The 20,362-nt window shown below is 41.2% G+C and overlaps 1 protein-coding gene across 9 annotated transcripts in view; it reads right to left on the bottom strand.

Annotated features, from left to right (window-relative positions):
• SCAPER (S-phase cyclin A associated protein in the ER) overlaps positions 1-20,362 on the bottom strand; it is a 203,665-nt gene that overhangs the window by 86,346 nt on the left and 96,957 nt on the right. For all 9 annotated transcript variants that reach the window (XM_028744781.2, XM_028744780.2, XM_028744779.2 and 6 more), the window contains one exon: positions 11,617-11,728. In XM_028744781.2, coding sequence (XP_028600614.2) covers positions 11,617-11,728 — 112 coding nt within the window. The remainder of the gene's footprint in view (positions 1-11,616; positions 11,729-20,362) is intronic.

A 20,362-nucleotide genomic window follows, 5' to 3' on the forward strand; every position in this document is an offset into this window, starting at 1 on the left:
CAAGTGGAGATGCTGCCGCTCTCAGAAGGCACCTCATCGTCCGCTGTAACTGCAAAGAGAAGGTGTCCTTCCAAAGCCTGCCACCCTTGTGCATCTTTGTGACCTCCATCCTGTACTCAGTTTTGAAACCGTTGCTAGCAGATGTTAATTTTTTATGTGTATATCGGGGTGGAAACTTCTGGACCCCCAACTGTTTGATGAAAACTCCCATAATTCCTCCCCCCTGGGCATGCTTGCTTGGGCTCATAGGACTAGAAGTCCAAAAACACCTGAAGTTCCCCACTGGTTCCCCATCCTTGATTTAAAGAACTTATAAACCTTCTACCATTCACTGCAGTGTACCAAAAATAAATAAATAAAAATAAATAAAAACAAAACACAATGTTTCAAAATCACAATCCATTAAAAAAACGCTAATTTCATCTGTAAAACCAACAGAAAGACTGCCACCCCTTTTCACACTTAGTATAAAAAAGAAAATACATCTCTAAAGAAATTGCAGGAACTCCTAAGGGTTCCAGATACTATAAAAATCTACTGATATGGTGATTTTGCTTCAACTCTTATATGTATATTTTTAAAAGAAACTTTCAGTGTATCCCCCCTTCGCCTCAAAGCTTCAGATGGGACAGCCATGGCAGCAATGAGCCACTTGCTACGGTCCTGACAATGTGCAGATTCTAGAGTAAATAACCAAGCCGGACTCTGCACCGCTGAGGCCAACCATTCCCGACTGTCTCTCCACTGTGATAAACACTGTCTGCCCACAGTCCCTTGTATTTGAAAGTTACGACAAACATTGGACTGAAATGTAAATATCTGACATCATGACTGGTGAAGCAATGGATGGCAAATTTATCTAAAAAACAGAATGAAACCCCAAAATGTTGTTTGACGCCTTGTTTTCTTTAAAAAAGCCAAGCTTAGTGGTCACCAAGGGAGCACTCGGAGGAGGTCAGGAGTGTTGTGCTTTGTTCTTAAAAAAATACACACAGCAAGTGAAGTTGCCTAATGATATAGACTAAAGACATTTTAAAGCTAAAGAAGCGAGGACTCCTGCAGCAATGCTGAAGTCAAGATATGGTATTAAAAAGGCATCATGTTTCTCTGCCAAATGAGAAATGCCCTGGAAGTGGGAAAGGAAAACTTTCCACTTTTGATCCATGCTGCTTTCATATGGGTTCACCCGTAAATTGTACCATCGTGTTTTTGCATCCATCTTCTTAAGAAAAGACATATTCACTGGAAAACTCCATATAAAATATTATTTCAATGTATTTTCTCTGAAAATATGCATTGAGTGAATGTGTTCTCCCTCAAATGTTGCACCTTTAAACATATTTTGATATTTATTTCTGTTTTTGGACTGAGAAAGGGGGTTGATATGTCTGGGAAAAGCGAAAGCCAGAGAATAAACAAGTTCCAATCTGCAAATCAGTCGAGGAGGCTCAGATCAGGTCAGTTTGCATTAAATTTTGCAAAGCTCAAATCCAACAAGCAGCCCCAGGTGGAGGAGGTAAGGACTCTAAACTATTTTTGCAGGGATCGAGAACTGTTGGACTCCAACTCCCATCATCCCTAACCCCCAGGCCATGCTGGCTGGGGCTGATGGGAGCTGAAGTCCAACAGGGTCAAGAGAGCCAAAGGTTCCTCATTCCTGGTCTACAGACAACAGTAGACACATACAAACCTGCCTTTTATTAAGAGGATACTCAAAGCAGCTAACAAAACTAAAACCAAACAATCGAAAAAGCCATGTCATCAAAGCATAGCACATCAACACATTAAGCATAAGACAGCAGACAACTGAAAACTCTCAATCCGTAAGAGGGACAAGAAATAAATAAATCAAGTAAGAGGGACACTGAAGGCCAAAATATTTCCTAAATATAAGACTTTGCTTGGCAGCAAAAGGACAAGAAAGAGGTGAGTGAGTCTCTTCAGGAAGAAAGCTCCACTGTTGGGTGCAGCCACTGAGAAGGCTCTCTCTCCTGTCCCAGCCAAACAGGTACAACTGGGGGGACGGGACTTCTTTGAAAGATCTCAAAACCTGGACAGCTCAGACAGAGGAAGACAGCCCCAATATTTCCATGTTTTTTAAATCAAGGGGTGCAGCATGTCCCCAAAACAAGTTCTCTGCTTTTCAGGATTTGAATGCAGGCCTTACAGGCAGAAGCGCAGCATCCTGTCCACGTGGGAAGAATGTTTCATTCATAAAGGCCATTTTTCACATTATGCAGAAACACAAACCAGGTTGTACTCCAGTCTCAGGCCCGTAGCCAGAAATGTTACAGTCAGGGGGATTAGGGGAGGGGAATTGTTGTGGCAGAGCCAGAACATAAATACGAGTGGTCTCATTTGTTTTAAGCTATTTTTAAGTCACTTTAATACTGCTTGTGCATTATCTCTTATAACTCCACAAGTAAAAGGGCCACAAGTTTGAAAGACTTTTAGTAAGTGCGAAGGAGCAACTGTGGTGAACTCTGTTCTCCCTTTGGGCAATGCTTCATCCAGGCCCAGCCATTAGCAACGTTAAATCAATGTAAGCAGTTCCCCCATGGTGACAGCTTGTGTTGTTTCCACCCCTCCTTCCTCCTGACGGCATGGTATTAGGGTCTCTTTCTTTCTTTCTTTTTATGTTCCCCAGGGAAATTCAATTAACAGTGTCAAGTCTCCTCCTCTCAGTCAATGAGTGACACTATCAAGATCTTTTTCACCACCCCTGACAAGCAAGATGTGTCCACTGATTTCTTGACTTGCAAGTTAACAAGAGAATTACTGCCCACTTCTATAAATGACTATATATGATCTGTGTCATAAACAGTGTGACAGCTGCCAAAATCAATCTTTCATGACCCTATTGATTAGGACACTCAGAAATAATGAGACTTCACTAGTGGCAGAATAATGCTTGGGTGGGGAAAGGAGGGAGGAATGTATCTGTTCCTTACAAATGCCGTCGTATTCACCTTTCCTTTGCCCTTTTCTCACTGTACAATCTACGAGCAACGGAACAAGATTATAAAGGCAGCAATCAATGTTTCCCCTCTCTTTCATGATGAATGTGACTTTTTCAAAATCAGGAGAGTATAAGAATCATACAGTTGGAAGGGACCCCGAGTCATCTAGTTTAACCCCCTGAAATGAAGGAATCTCAACTAAAGCATTCATAATAGATGGCCATCCAACGTCTGCTTAAAAACCTCCAAGGAAGGACTGTCCACCACCTTCCCAGAGAGTTCATCCCACTGTCAAACAGCTCTTGCTGTCAGAAAGGTTTTCCTGATCTTCACTCAGAATCTCCTTTCTTGTAACTTGATGCCATTGGTCCAAGTCCTACCTTCTGGAGCAGAAGAAAACCACCTTGCTCCATCTTTCATGTGACAGCCTTTGAGATATTTGAAGATGGCCATCATATCTTGTCTCAGTCTCGTTTTCCAGGCTAAACACACCCAGCTCCTTCAACCGTTCCTCATAAGGCTTGGTTTCCAGACCCTTGATGATTTTGGTTGCCCTCCTTTGCACAAGTCCCAGTTTGTCAACATCCTTCTTAAATTGTGGTGTCCAGAACTGGACACAGTATTCTAGGTGTGGTCTGACCAAGGCAGAAGAGAGTGGTGTAAGTCAGTGTAGAAAACACTTGACTAGATGGATAAATGGTCTGACTCAGTGTAAGTCAGCTTCTTCTCATATTTCTATGCTGACAGAACGCCTCAGTAGGGCTTTATGCTAGGAACACATGGCAGTCCAATAACAGGTGATCAGCAGTTCAACCAATGCCTCTGCAGCTGCAGTTAGTAAAATGGCAGGCTGTGCAATGTACAGTACCTTAACGTTTATGCGCAAGCACTCGGTGATGTGTCTGCTCCCCACTCTGAATTTTAACCAGGCTCCTGGGGAGGGAGCTGAACCATGAAAAACAACAATTTTAGCGGCTCACATTAAACTTTTTAACAAGGATCCTCTGGAAGGACAAGGTTAGAACAGTGATTTATCAGAGGTAGGGATCAGAAAACACAGGCTATTCTGGCAAGGGAAAGATAGAGCCAATGAGATCTCAAATTAACATGGGAGCAATCATGCTAACAATTACTGGCACCTCTTCAGTTTTTCAAGCACTTCCAATGCAACATGGTTGCTTAAATTCTGCCCAAGAGCAGTGCTATTATGATTTTCCTACTCATATTGAAATTGTTGTTTAGTCGTTTAGTTGTGTCCAACTCTTCGTAACCCCATGGACCTCCCACAGTTTGGTCAAACTCATGTTGGTAGCTTCGAGAACACTGTCCAACCATCTCGTCCTCTGTCATCCCCTTCTCCTTGTGCCCTCCATGTTTCCCAACATCAGGGTCTTTTCCAGGGAGTCTTCTCTTCTCATGAGGTGGCCAAAGTATTAGAGCCTCAGCTTCAGGATCTGTCCTTCCAGTGAGCTCTCAGGGCAGATTTCCTTAAGAATGGAGAGGTTTGATCTTCTTGTAATCCATGGGACTCTCAAGAGTCTCCTCTAGGGCCATAATTCAAAAGCATCAATTCTTTGGTGATCAGCTTTCTTTATGGTCCAGCTCTCACTTCCATACATCACTACTGGGAAAACCATGGCTTTAACTATACGGACCTTTGTTGGCAAGGTGATGTCTCTACTTCTCAAGATGCTGTCTAGGCCTGTCATTGCCCTTCTCCCAAGAAGCAGGCGTCTTTTAATTTCGTGGCTGCTGTCACCATCTGCAGTGATCATGGAGCCCAAGAAAGTAAAATCTCTCATTGTCTCCATTTCTTCCCCTTCTATTTGCCAGGAGGTGATAGGATCATATTGAAATACTCCCCCTTAATGAGGCCAAACTTAGATTCACAAAATGTTTAGGGGTATGCATACCCCTACGGCCCCCCAGAAAAAAAGCACTGCCCAGGAGTATGCAATAGCAACATGCACACTGGTACAATTCTTTTCACAAAAGTCAACTAAAATTCTCAGGAACTTAAAGCTCTTGGTAGCCTGCTGATTATGTAATGTTGAAGGAAGATGGATGTCATTTGGGGGGAACTGCATTTATATTACTGACAGTTTATTTCCTTTCTTGTTACACTAAAGTGGTCGGTTTTGGCAGTGTCACTAAATGCAAGAAAAATATCATTTTCACAAAATGTGAAGACCATCTTAACTTTATTCATAAGCAGAGGAAGTTCAGCCATCCATCACTAGTGTATCCTTAAACTGTGTCAATTGTTAAGGGAGTTTGCAATACCAAGGAATACTAAAAGCGTCCTTTCTGTCTTTAGAAAACAGGCCAGAGTAGGCATTCTAACTTGCCAGATTATTCAATCCTGCTTATATCACATTTCGGTGAGCACTACTGCCCAAGCAGCAACTATGAACTAGCTATCCATCAGTATATATTTTTTAAGAAGGCAATTTATTTTGGCTTTGATTTTTTAGCCATGGGACCAGCAACTATCAAGCAATTGATAAAGGTAAAGGTAAAGGACCCCTGGACGGTTCAATCCAGTCAAAGGTGACTATGGGGCTGTGGCGCTCATCTCGCTTTCAGGCCGAGGGATCCGGCATTTGTCCGCAGACAAATGGGCGACAGGTGGGCAGCAGGACGGCAGTGTTTCCCAACCTTGTGCCTCCAGATGTTTTTGGCCTACAACTCCCATCATCCCTGACTAGCAATACCAGTGGCAAGGGATGATGGGAATTGTAGGCCAAAAACAGCTGGAGGCACAAGGTTGGGAAACACTGGACTAAACCACTTCTGGCACAAAGGAACACCATGATGGAAACCAGAGTGCATGGAAATGCCGTTTACCTTCCCACCGCAGCAGTACCTATTTATCTACTTGCACTAGTGTGCTTTGGAACTGCTAGGTTGGCAGGAGCAGGGACCGAGCAATGGGAGCTCACCCCATCACGGGGATTTGAACTGCCGACCTTCTGATTGACAAGCCCAAGAGGCTCCGTGGTTTAGACCACAGCGCCACCCGTGTCCCACCAATTGATAAGAGCTGTTTGACAGTGGAACAGTCTCCCTTGGGAGGTTGTGGACTCTCCTTCCTTGGAGGTTTTCCAGCGAAGATTGGATGGTCACCTGTCACGGATGCTTTAGCTTGCATTGCAGGGGGTTGGACTAGATGGCCCTTGGGATCCCTTCCAACTTTACATTTCTATCATTCTATGAATTCATAAGTATTAATTAATTAATTGCCTAATGCAGGGCAGTCTCTAGGCGACTTACAATCAAATTAAAAGAATAAAAATTCCATCATGCTCCCAACTGAAGAGGAAAGTCTCAGCCTGATGCTGAGAAGAGGCTAGTGTTGGCACAGCAGAGCATGCCACAACCGAAGAGGCCCACTCCCTTGTTGCCATTTCTTCTTTGCACAGCCCAGGCACACACCAGGCTGCATCCAATGTGCTCCCTATTATATTTACACTGAGCCTGCCATGGCTTCAAGAACCAACAGCAGTCAGAAACATCTTGCCTCTCTGTTGTTTCTGCTCCTAGGGAGTAAAAGAAGCCCCCTCAGCCACCAGGTCACCCACTTTCAGGCTACCAGTGGAGAGAGGCTTGTTCCTGCCTGGGGTGTAGAGGAAGACAGCAGATGAGAGAAGAGAGTGGGCATTGGAAGAGACTTTGGTGAGAGGAAGGGCTAATTCATGTTAACATTTAAATTACTTGTTCTGAGCCAACTTGGAGACCGGAATGCTAGAAAAGCAACTCAAATAACTAACACACGACTTAAATAACTAACCACAAAGATGTCACCAGATTAAATCAGAATGTTCACTTGTAGCAGCTGGTGCCAAGAACACATGAAACAGCTTGGAAATAAAAAGAGGTGCTTACCCATATTCTGAACCACCCATGTCTAGGTATGAGTGGAAGTGGAGAATCACTTGTAAATGGAAATTAAATTATAGTCAAAGAAATGATAGTGTAAGTAACCTGAATATTTGGATGCCATTCCTCATGTGTACTCACTCCGTTCGACAAGTGAGATCCTGCTCCCGGTGCTCCCACCAACCAAAGCCCAGCACAACTCTGCCAGGAGCAGGGCCTTCTCAATGCCCTCCCCAAGGGGCCTTGGGAGGCCAGGAGACCTGCCCAACCTCATCACAAACGGGCGCCCCCCACAAGCTATGGCCCTCCAGTTGTTGGATTCCCAACTCTCATCTGCCCCAACCAACACTGCCAACTGTCAGGAATGAGAAGACACCTGGTAGGTGCCCGGAGGGGGACTGGTGTTGTTTGGGGGTGTTATTTGTTTTGCACTGCAGCATCACTATTTTCTCTGCTTCCTTCTGCTGTCAAAGTGTGGGTTTGTGTTTCATTTTTCACTTATTCTGTTATTGCTAATTTGTTAAATTGGGTATAATCTATAAATGTTTTGAGTATATTTATAGAGAAATGTCGGGTCTAATTTTTCAAAATAAGTAAGACAAATAAAGTTTCACAGTGCTATCTTGTGTATACACACACCTATGTAAACAGAACCACTTCTGTGCCGCTCTTGTTTTTTCTTTAAAAATAAATAAATTACTGCCTGTACTACCTACAAAACAGTCTCTGTAGTAAAACGACTCGTGAAGAATTTGTGAGGAAAATTCAATAACGTTTGTTTAGGTTACTGCATTACGCCACAATTAGCAATGGTATGATTACAGACAGCATCAGAAATACAACCCGCACTGCTTACAAATCTGCCACCGAAGAGAGATGCCTCCTTGCGATAAGGGGAAAATGCTTGCTTGATTAAACTGCAGGCTTGTTTTTAAAAAGCATTTTAAGTTCATGTGTACAATAGTTCCTGAGAAGAGCTAGACCTATTATGCTGTTAGCTGATGGATATCAATGCTAGCAACAAGAATCCATGTTTTCCTGTTAAAATATATACACACCCTTGGCTCAAATGGACCAATTAAGAACAGATATTCGTAATACTGTACATATGTTCATTTTTTCCTTATCCGCCCTGAGGCCTAAAGAACAGTTTGCCATCTGTGCAAGATTTAAATAACTTATAGTGAAATGGTGTCCCATTATAGGGGCAGATCTACTGCAATAAATCTTTTGAGTTAAGGAAGTGTTACAAACTGTTTGCCTTTTTTTCCAAATATCCTCCCCAAGTTATTTATTTATTGATGACATTTGTGTGCCACCTTCATAGCATGAAGTTTGTATGGCAGCTTTGAATAAATAAGTGAAAAAATTAATGAAATTCAAATAAAAGCATTAAAAACAAGAATATAAAACCCCCAACTTGCTGCATTCCTAGAATTAAAACGAATTCTAAAACAGAGGCGCATTCTATTTAAAAGGCCTGGGTGACTAGAAACATCTTCACCAGGTGCTGAAATGACCAGAAACAGGGTGTCAGGTGTGCCTTTGGGGAACACTATTCCATAACTTGAAAAGGCCTGCCTCATTTCATTCTGCTGGGAATACGGAGCAGGGCCTCCTAGGACATTAAGGTTTGAGGATGGGAGAAAGCAGTCTTTCAGGTAAGCCTGGTCTTATTCAAGGAAACTGTATCTTTTAACTGTTTATGTAATTAATGAATTTAAATCCTTCTCTTTGAGGCCCCTTACAAATGCATATCCTTTCCCTCTCAATCCCTCTTTCCCTTTTAGGTCATGTCTTTTAGCCTGAGAGAAGGCTTGCATGTCTGTGTCTGTGTCTGTCTCTCTCTCTGTGTTATTCTCACCACCTCTTTGGCAGCCTTTATTTGGCAGCCTTCTGTAACCAGGAAGGACATGTCTAAGCTTGCTCTAAGCTCAGCCTGCATGCTCAAAACTATATTTCTGTATTTTGTACCCAAGAGTATTCTACCTGTGTTCTCCTTGCTGCTGAATGTGATAGCGCATAAATCGGATCTTTGGATTTTGTAAGCAACCCCTTTTTTTTAAAAAAAACAAACAACCTACTTAAGAGTGGTCTGTTCATTGAGAGGGGGGAAGAAAAGGAGAAATGCTGCAAGCAAACTAATCGGGATATATACAAAGGTCTATCAGCCTATTACCCCCATGTTATATTGCTCCTTGACTTTTGTGACCATTTTAAACTCTGCTGGGGGCTCACTCCCGCTGGAGAGTGAGTTAAGCACCATGCTTTGAATCTAGACACCCAGCCAATTCTTTTAATTAAAAGTAAAGGACCCCTGGATGGTTAAGTCCAGTCAAAGGAGACTATGGGGTGTGGGTAATTACCCACATGTGGGTCATGTATCTTATTTCCCCCATAAAAAGCCCTCTCTCCTGTCACTACCCACCTAATCTCAGATTGAAAGGGGGCTTTGGAAGGGTAGGTGGGCTCCAAATATTATTGTAATGGTTGGGCAGGCTTATGGAAGAGGTAAGGTAAGAGGGAATTTGAACCTGGGTCCTCCCCAATTCAAGTCCAAACTCTAACCAGGGGTAGCCAAAGAGGTGCTCTGTATTCCTGACCATTCGCCCAAATGGTATTAATGAGTACAAATGAAACTTGTTAGCCTTCATTCCACAACATATTAAAAACCCCATTCAGATCAGCTTTTCACATGTTGAGAAGTGAATACACATCTTTAGTCAAGAGTCAATATGGCGTAATGGTTAGAGCAGGTGTTGCCAATGTAGTTCCATCCGGAGGTTGTTAAGACTACTGTCAGACACAGTCAGCATGATCAATGGTCAGGGATGATGGGAGTTGGAGTACAAACAACTGGAGGGCCACATGCTAGTCACTCCCTGCTGTAGTCTAACCCGGAAGTTACCAAGGCATGAATAACTGTGTAGTAGACCCCAGGGTACATTTTCTCACATGTACATCTCCTATGTTGAATGCACAAATTGCACTCTCCTAGGAGAATGGTTCAGTTGTGCTATGCTACATGAGTGCTGACATGTAGAAGACATTGCACAGTACAGATCTCCCATTTTCAAGCAGATACTTCTACAGCCCATATTTATTTTTCTTCCATTGCTTGTGGTATTTGGATTTCAATGAACCCAAACTAAAGCAGGCTTTGCCAGAATCTGATATTGCACCGCATTACACTCGGCGACATGGGTCAGGGAATATTTTGCCTTCTCACTTCCACCAGCTTATAAACTTTGGCAGATATGAACTTACTTAGTAACGTCTGTGTGACATGCTGCCAGCTTTAAGCAGCAGTCTGGCTGTATTCTTAAAAACAGGATTGGTATTTTTTTGTGGGGGGATCCATGTCAACTCCATCCATTTAAATTCTGTTTACTTGTAGTAATAGCACACACATGTCTGAAAAGCTGCTGATAAGCCGCACAAAGCTTATGTTACTCTGTTGCTATTCAAAGCCTGAAGTTAAATTCATCTTTAACCAATAACCAGAGAAATGGTTTTACATGAGACTGAATCGAGATGCAGTGATTTTCCATTTTGTTTGGTTAAAGCATTAAGGATTTTCACAATGTTAGATGAAATAGGAGAAACACACACTTAGGGAACAGTAAATTAGTTGTAGGAAAAACACTGTGGGAAATGCCTTCTCCCGTTTGGCTCCTTCTCTGTGCTCCAGAACTAGGATCTGTAAGCAAGGCCTGGCTCTATATGCCATCATGCTGTATGGCAGCGAAAGGGAAGCTGTGGTCCTCCAGATGTTGCTGAACTCCAACTAGCATGGCCAATGGCCAGACATGATGGGAGTTTTAATCTAACACATCTGGAGGGCAACAGGTCCTCATCCTTGCTGTAAGGTATGAGGACAAGGAGAAGAGGGCCTGTTCAGCTGTGAGAACACAACTGACGTGGCGGCTGCAAAAAAAGCTTACCTGCTCCCAGTGCTATTTTTCTAGAAGAAGATTAATAGCTCCCTTTTCTTATAGTGGCAATGGCACCCACCTGAGAGGTGCTGGAACTGAGTTCCAGCTGAAAAAAAGCCCCACCTGTTCCATATGCATACAAGAGAAGCAAACATAAGATGCCCAATTTGTTGTGAAATGTATTCTTCTTCTCGTTTCAGAACAATAAATATATACGCATATGCACTGTTCTCTGATGCTGTAGTAGATTTCTGAGATTTAATGTTGGAGATTTAGTGATATTTAATGAATGATTGGTTTCTATTTTTTCTATATTTATGATACAAATATTTGAAAAGAACATTTAAAAACAATTAAATCAACTCAAAAGGATGCAGCAGCTCAGGATGGCATTTTCAACTAGTTTTTCTGTTTTCGATATATTGATAGTGCAACTTTCAACTACTAGCTGTAGAATATAACACATAATCATAAAACCTCTCATTTACACCTCTTGGGGTTGCAACCAACTACATTTTATTCAGAGTAGACCCACTGAAATTAATGGGAGTAAGTTAGTAATGGCCATCCATTTCAGTGAGTTTTGTCCAAGTAAAACTAGTTGGATGTAACAACACTTTCAAAAGTCACATGAACAAAACATACTGGGACTTGAATAAACATGCATGGAATTGCATGGTCAGTCAATATCATAAATGCCACAGATTAATTAATCCACATACACACATATCTATACCAACACAAACGTGTGCATGAAAGAGAGAGTGCGCGCCTGCGTGTCTAAGTAACCAAACGATGGGTCTGCAGAGGAATGGTGAGTTGAGCAACAAGAGTTACGATACCTCTTTTTCCAGGATACGCGAAATCTCTCCCAATATCCTATCCAGAGCTGAGACTTTGTTGCTGTCTTGAATTTGAAGTTGCTTTAGTAGGTCTTTTACTAATCGCTGCAGCCTTCCATGCAAATGGGGGGGGGGGGAGGGAGGAGAAAGATAAAGATCAGAATTGGGAAAACGGCATTCCTGTAATATATCACTGAGACTTGATTAATCTTAGCATGCTAAAGAGAGAAACATTGTGAGCCTAGGCACTCCTACTCACAAGTAAGCTCCACCAAGTTCAATGGACCCCCCCCCCCCCGTAAGTGTGTAAGTAACTGCCATCCAAATGTGTGTTTATATTGCAGTGGCATCCAATGTCGGAGAAATGCTCCAAGGCACAGGGTTGGGTTTCTGTTAGCGGATTGCCTTCTGGGATTCGGAAGCCTCTCTCACTATCCAACCTCTCCTCTAGCACTTTTACGAGGGTTGGGCGGGGGATATCACAACTGGAGAGAGACCTATTGGAATGTAATGTGAAAGTGCTGTCTAAAATGTATAAAATATTATTGGAATGGGAGACAAAAGGATGAGCAAGTAAAATCCTCAATGATATATTGGGCAACAGATATTGGTCATAATATAGACATCATCATCATCATCATCATATTTTATTTATAGCCCGCCCTCCGCAGCCGAAGCCGGGCTCACAGCATGGGAAGCATGGGAACAATTGTGGAATATGGGTATAAAATTTACAGCATGTTATAGTCTAAGAGAAAATTATATGAAAATGATATATCAATGGTATCTAACACCGAGTAAATTTGCAAAAAAGTATAAATCTAAATCAGTTAAGTGTTTGAAATGTAGAGAGAAAAGAAGGTTCTTTTTATCATAGGTGGTGGTCTTGTAGTAAGGTTAAAGCTTACCGGGAAACAATATATAATGAAGTGAAAAGGATGTTTAACATAATGTTTGTAAAAAAACACAGAAGCTTTTCTTTTGGGAATTATAGGGACGGAACTACCCAAACTGTATAGAAACTTATTTATGTATGCTATTTGTCAGGGAAGAGTTAGAGGTTTTCAGTTTCTCAGAGGGAGAAAGCATTCCCCAAGGGGGGGAGGAGAGCAGTGAATCGAATAGAAGGGAGCAAGAGGAACAAGAGGGAGGGACCGGCTGTTCCCAGGAAAGGCCAGGGTTCAGTTCTAGCTCAGATTGGGAGGAGGGGAGATCCAAGCCAGCTCTAGCCAGGAGGGTAGGAAAAAGAGCAGGAAAGCGAAAGGAACAATGGCGCCTTCGCCATTTGGAGAGTGGCTGGTCATGGAGAAGCAGAGCTCAGAAGGTATCTGAAAGAAGGGACTCTGAGGAAGAAGAGTTAAGAACGGTTTATAAGAATGTTTGGTTAATACGCAATAAAAAGTTTTATAAAAGAACAAGAAGCGTTTCTGTGGTGATCTGAAGAGGACAACGACCAGTCCTGACACTATTACAGCGGCAAGAATGTTACTCGCCCCAAAATGGAAAGAAGCAGAAGTCCCAGCAAAGGAAGAATGGTTACAAAAACTTACGGAATATGCAGAAATGGCAAAACTTAGTGGAAGAATAAGAAATCAAGATAACAAACTTAATAAAAGAATGGAAATGGTTTATTGAATATTTACAGATAAATTGTAAACAGATAAGAACACTGACAGGATTACTGTAATAACCTGCAGTTTCTTTTTTCTTTTTCTTTTTTTTATAAATTTTTTATTGCGTTTCTTTCCAAAGTTTTATAGATTTCATACAACACAAATAATGTAGATACAAGAAACATTTTTTCTTTTTCTTTTTAACAAAAACAAAATGAAAACGAAGAAAGAAATATGAAAACAATTCACCTATTTGGACTTCCCCACACCTTCCGGATCTGCGTTCTTTAAACTTAACAATGTCAGCAATCTGTTACCTTATTTCAAACCTTATTGTAATTTTCATTTGTTATGTTTCCAAATTCAATGTATTGTATCTCAATTTTAATACCTTTAAAATAAACATAACATGTTCGATTCAAATTTCCTCCTTGTCTCTTTTATGACTTAGTTTACCATTTACTTAATCATATTTGCTAAAGCATAACATTTCCTAATCATGCACTATCTTAAGATTCATACAGCTTGTAATGTTTTTGCAAATAGTCTTTAAATTTTTTCCAGTCCGCCTCAATTGTTTCCTCATCCAGATCTCGGATTCTGCCGGTCAGTTCAGCAATTTCCATGTAGTCCATCAACTGCGTCTGCCATTCCTCCAGCGTGGGCAAATCTTGTGTCTTCCAACTCTTTGCAATGAGTATTCTTGCTGCTGTGCTAGCATACATAAACAAAGTTCTGTCCTTCCTTGACATTTTCTGGTCCACCATACCCAGCAGGAAGGCCTCTGGTTTTTTGGGGAAGGTATACCTAAATACCTTTTTCAACTCATTGTAAATCATTTCCCAGAATGCCTTCACTTTTGGGCAGGTCCACCAGAGATGGAAAAATGTCCCTTCTGCCTCCTTACATTTCCAGCATTTATTGTCAGACAGGTGATATATCTTAGCTAACTTGACTGGGGTCATGTACCACCGGTATACCATTTTCATAATGTTTTCCTTCAAGGCACTACATGCCGTGAATTTCATTCCGGTGTTCCATAACCTTTCCCAGTCTTCAAACATAATGTTGTGTCCAACATCCTGTGCCCATTTTATCATGGCAGATTTAACTACCTCATCCTGTGTATTCCACTTAAGCAGCAAGTTATACATTCTCGATAAAGTCTTAGTCTTTGGTTCTAACAATTCTGTCTCTAGTTTCGATTTTTCCACCTGGAAACCAACTTTTTTATCCATTTTAAACACCTCTTGAATTTGAGCATAATGTAACCAATCTCGCACCTTGTTTTTTAATTTATCCTGGCTCTGTAGCCTCCAGTTGTCTCCAATTTTCTCGATTAATTCCCAATACTTCGGCCAATAGGCCTCCATATTGAGTCTTTTTCGAGCCTTGGCCTCCACCGGTGATATCCACCTCGGTGTCTTACTCTCTAATAAGTCTTTGTATTTCATCCAGACTGCAAAAATTGCTTTTCTGACAATATGGTTTTTAAACAATTTATGAACTTTAACCTTGTCATACCATAGATATGCATGCCAACCAAAAGCATTATCAAAACCTTCCAGATCTAGGACATCAGTGTTTTCCAACAAAAACCAATCTTTCAACCAGCAGAAGGCTGCAGCTTCATAGTACAACCTCAAGTCCGGCAGGGCAAACCCCCCTCTTTCTTTCGAATCAGTTAATATTTTAAACTTTATTCGGGGCTTTTTGCCCTGCCAGACAAACTTAGATATATCCTTCTGCCATTTTCCAAAACATTCCACTCTGTCCACGATCTGCAAGGTTTGGAACAAAAACAGCATTTTCGGCAATACATTCATTTTTATGGCTGCGATTCTTCCCAACAAGGAAAGCTTCAATCTTGACCAAATTTCCAGGTCCTTTTTAATTTCCAACCAACATTTCTCATAGTTATCTTTAAATAAATTCAAATTTTTTGAAGACAAATAGATCCCTAGGTATTTCACTTTTTTAACCACGTTTAATTCTGTTTCTCTCTGAAACCCCTCTGTTTCTGTAGGTGTCAAATTCTTGGTCAAGACCTTAGTTTTTTGTTTGTTCAACTTAAATCCCGCCACCCGACCAAACTTAGATATAAGTTCAAGAACTCTTTTTGTACTGGATTCTGGCTCCTGCAATGTCAAAACTAAATCATCTGCAAAAGCTTTCAGTTTGTATTGTTTCACTCCGACCTCTATCCCTTGGACCAACCGGTCTTCCCTTATCATGTTCAGTAGCACCTCCAGAACTGAAATGAATAAAAGAGGGGATAGAGGGCACCCTTGTCGTGTCCCTTTTTCAATTTTAAATTCCTCCGTCACCACATTGTTCACTATTAGTTTAGCTTTCTGTTCTGAGTAAATTGCTTGTATTCCATTTTCAAACCCCCGTCCCACTCCCATCCCTTCCAAATTTTTCTTCATAAACATCCAAGATATGTTATCAAATGCTTTCTCCGCATCAATAAAAATTAACACCGCCCTTGTGTTCCTGTTGGTTTGCAAGAGCTCCAAAATATCAATGATGTTTCTGGTATTCTCATATAAATGTCTACCAGGGAGAAAGCCTGCTTGGTCTTTGTGAATTACTTCATTTAGAACCTTTTTAAATCTATTCGCTAAAATGTCTGCAAATATTTTGTAATCCACATTCAGGAGTGAGATGGGACAGTAGTTCTTAAGCTGAGTCTTTTCCGATTCTGTCTTAGGAATCAATGTGATGAAAGTTTCTTTCCACGTTTCTGGTGCCCTCTTCCCATCTATAATCTGGTTGCATACCTCCAACAAAGGCTGTGTCAAGTAGTCCTTCAAAGTCTTATAATATTTGGAGGTAAGCCCATCCGGGCCTGGAGACTTGCCTAGTTGCATATTCTGAATGGCACCTTCAACTTCCTGTGTAGTTATTGTAGAGTTCAAGATTGATCTTTTATCTTGAGTTATTTTTGATAGTCCATTTGTCTTTATAAATTGATTTATCTCAAATTCCTTCTGAGGCCCCTGTGCGTAAAGTTCTTTAAAATATCTGTGGAAGCACTTCCTAATTTCTTCTGGTTTCTGCACTGTTCTTCCTTCAATCTCTAGATTTGTAACTGTATTCAACTTTTGTCTCTTTTTCAGCTGCCAAGCTAGTAACTTTCCACATTTGTTTGCTGATTCAAACGATCTTTGCTTCATCTGTTTGATTTTCCATTCAATCTCTTGATTTATCAATTTAGAATATTGTGCTTGATGAAATTTGATTTCTCTCAGCACCTCCTTTGACTTTGGCTTGGTTCTCAATTTTTTCTCTCCTTGATGTATTTTCTCCAATATCTTATCCTTCCTTTCATTCCAGAGCTTTTTCTTAATTGAATTCTGTTGTATCAGAAACCCTCTCATAACGGCTTTGCTTGCGTCCCAGATTATTCTTTTTTCTACTGTAGTATTCAGATTTATCTCAAAGTAGTCCTTTAACGTTTTTTGGGCCTTTTTCACAATCTCTTGGTCTCTTAGTAAGGTGTCATTCATTCTCCATCTGAAGGAGCCGGGTTGAGTTAGTCTAAGTTCTAATTTCAGAGCGTTATGGTCGGAGCATGTTTTTGGGCAGATTTCTGTCTTTCTAGTCTTGGGTGCCAGCCCTCTGGACATCCAGATTTGGTCGATCCTTGTCCAGGACAAATGGGCCTCAGAGAAAAAAGTTCCTTCTTTACCTAAGGGGTTCTTTGTCCTCCATATGTCAATAAGATCCAAATTGTCAGTCAATTCAAAAAAGGTTTTAGGCAGTCTACCGTCTGATGTTAAGTTTTGACTTTGAGACTTATCCATATGTGTAGACACCACTCCATTCATATCTCCCATCATTATGATGTTAGTATAGTCCATGTAGTCCAGCAAAATCTCATGCAGCTTCTTAAAAAATTCTGATTTCCCGTCGTTTGGAGCATATATTCCTAATATCAAAATTTTTTTCTCCTTGTGTCTGAATTTCAATCGCCAAAATTCTTCCTTGTTCATCCTTAAATAGAAATTTTGGTGCCAGGCTCTCCTTAGCGTATATCACCACGCCTCTTTTCTTAACCTTATCTGATGAAATAAATTCTTGGCCTAATCTTTTATTAACCAAAACCTTTCTGTGGAGTCTGGTCACATGAGTTTCTTGTAAGCAAATAATGTCCAATTGTTCTTTCTTTAATATATGAAATATCCTTCTTCTTTTCTCAGGGGAATTTCCGCCATTTATATTCCAACTAAGTAGCTGCAGAGACATCCTGAACTATTTTGTTACTCCTAGAGTGGTGTGTCTTCTTTATCCTCTGATCCCGAAGGTGTAGGCGTTGCTCCGCCTCCAGGCGGTAAAGGTCCAGATAAGGGTGGAGGCCAATGTGCTGCTGCTTCTTTTTGAAGATCTTCTCCGTGATCGTGCTGGAACTTTTGTAGATCCTCTGGAGTTCTTATTTTAACCTTCTTCTGTTTGTAGGTAAATGATAATCCTTGTGGAAACTCCCACCTATAAGGAATTGTGTTAAGCCTCAGCAATTTTGCCAATTCTGAATAGGTGGCTCTCAAATCCAATAGCTGTTTAGGGATATCTCTGTAGATTTCCACCCTTTTATCTTGTATCTGCAATGTATTTTTAAAATGAAGGCCTAATATCTTGTCTCTCTCCTCTCTTGATCTCAAAGCTATTAAGCAGTCTCTGGATTTATCCTTTCTTACCAATCTTCCCAGTCGAAAAGCCGATACTATTTTAAAGTCGGTTTCTTCCTTTATGCCCCAGACCTTTGAAAATTCTGTTGTCAAGAATCCAGTCAAATCTTCTTGTTCAATTTCTGGGATCGCCCTCAATCGAAGATTAGTCTCACGATTTTTCAATTCCACCAAGGAGAGATAGGTTTGCTGGTCTCCAATCTGTTTATGCAGAGGCTTGACTTCTGCTTTAACTTCCTCGACCTCTTTCTTAGCTGACGTTGCTATTTGAATGGCTTCCCCTGCTAATTTACGATTCTCTTTTGTTGCTCCTTGCAATCTTTCAATTGCTTGTGTGTGTTGGGAAACCTGGTCTGTCAATTTCTGGATCGAGGAAGTAGCTTGATCAATTTTTGTTGATTGATTATCTACCTTTTGATTTAAAGTTGACAGTTGATCCAAAATTTGTTTCAAAACTGCCTCAGATCCTCCTGATGCCATATCTTCCTCTTCGGATTTTTTAGGCTTTTCAACTTCTCCTTTTTGTGACCCAAGCACAGCTGGAACCGATGATCTGCGTCCCTGAGTCAAGGTTGTTTGTACTAGCTGTGCCTGCTTTTTCTCTTTTTCTTTTTCCTTAGCTTCCTTGGCTTTGGCTGCTCTTGTCTTTCCTGTGCCACTCATCAGTCAGTTCAAGGTCAAATATTGTAGTCCCATGGGAAAGGCAAGTCCAACTTTAAAAACAATCCAGTGAGAGAAGGTAAACAATTAAGGCTGTTCCCAGGCCTTTGTATTCTCAGTATCCTCTAGGGGGAGTGCCACTAAAGTTCAGTAAGAAGAAGACAAGTTTTCCGCCATTTAAAATTCCTGTTGTTCCAGTTTTAAAAACATCATAGTCCCAAAGCACCAAATACAATAGTCCTGCAGAGCACTTTTAATCTTTAGCAAAGTTCCAACAAGGTGCCTGCAACAATATCCAATCCAAACTGATTAAGCTCAAAAGTATCACTTTAATATCCAAAAGTATCTGGAAGTTTGCAACAGTTTCCGCAGCTAGGCAACTTCCCCCCGGCAGCCCGACGACTTGGAATTAAAGTCTTGGAATTAAAGTCTCAATAGACTTGGAATTAAAGTCTCAATAACCCCTAAGCAAGGGGACTACTCCAATTAAATTTTAAGTATTTACTTACTGGTATTTCTGTATTTCTTCTTTAAAAGCAAGCCAAAAGTGCACGAAAGTCCCGCTTTGACTCTTCCCTATTCAAAGCGCTTTCCGCTCCTCGTATCCTTTGCTTTAATCTTGAAAGCAGCGCCGGAAGACGGACTTCCTTTTTCTCGTCTCCCGGTTTCAGCCTAATTTTTAAAATTTATTCCGCCAAATTTCAAGTCCTTACTCACGGGTTCGTAGATTCAGCCAGATATTTACAGGAAGAAAGGTCGGCGCTCGTCCGTGACAGCCGCGCGGCTTCACCTCCGCAGAAAGAGCGATGAACTCACAGCACCGCTTCCCCTCCTTCACTCCGGAGCCCCTTACGGGGTCCCTTCCGCGAAATCGGGGTCGCTCCAGGTGCCCGCCGAGTCCCACGGCCACGGGCTCACTCTACCCGTGGTTTGTCTTAATGGGTTGCCGCTGTGCCGTAGCGAACCAACCCTTTCCTGCGGTGCCCCTCTTCACAACTCGAAGAGGACCGCCATCACGGTTTCGCGCCGCCTCCGGAAGTCCAATAACCTGCAGTTTCTAAGGGTATATATTTTAAGTAGATGAATAAATGAGCAAATTATGTTAATTTGGATATGCAGAAGATATTAAAAATAAATTAAAGGAAAGAGGGGGAAGGAAGTCAAGTTTTGGGGAAGTTTTTAATGTGTGATGTTTTATTTTGTTTTTAATCTGTGGGCAGCCACCCAGATGGGCAGGGTATAAATTATTATTATTATTATTATTATTATTATTATTATTATTATTATTATTATTATTATTATTATATGATTGCAAAACTAGTGAAATGTATAAATCTGAAAAGCATATATATTTTTTTAAAAAAAAGATACAAAATGGAGACTTGTCAGTTATTAGATTGACCAGGAGCTAGATGAAGTCAAGAAGGGAGAGGGCTCATTGGGGCAGCGCAGGCTGAGCTTGCAAAAGGTTCCAGGATTTTCCCCGGCTGGGAGAACTGCTGACAGCCAGTGTTATGAGCAAGGACAGAGAATCTCAAACTGTGGTCGCCCCACCAGTCAGTGGTATCTATACTTGCACCACACTCAGCTGATTTTTTTCTGAGGCCATTTTGACAAGACCCTTCACTAAAAACTACTGGGCTGTATCCAGCTAAGCTGCATTCAGAGCAGACCCATTGAAATGAATGGACCTAAGCCAGATCCATCTATTTCAATGGGACAACTCTTGAGTACAGCTTAGTTGGGTACATTGTTTCCCGTTTTTCCTGTAGCTTAAATAGA

Source organism: Podarcis muralis, chromosome 9 (genome assembly GCF_964188315.1).
Source record: "Podarcis muralis chromosome 9, rPodMur119.hap1.1, whole genome shotgun sequence".
Taxonomy (NCBI): Eukaryota; Metazoa; Chordata; class Lepidosauria; order Squamata; family Lacertidae; genus Podarcis; species Podarcis muralis.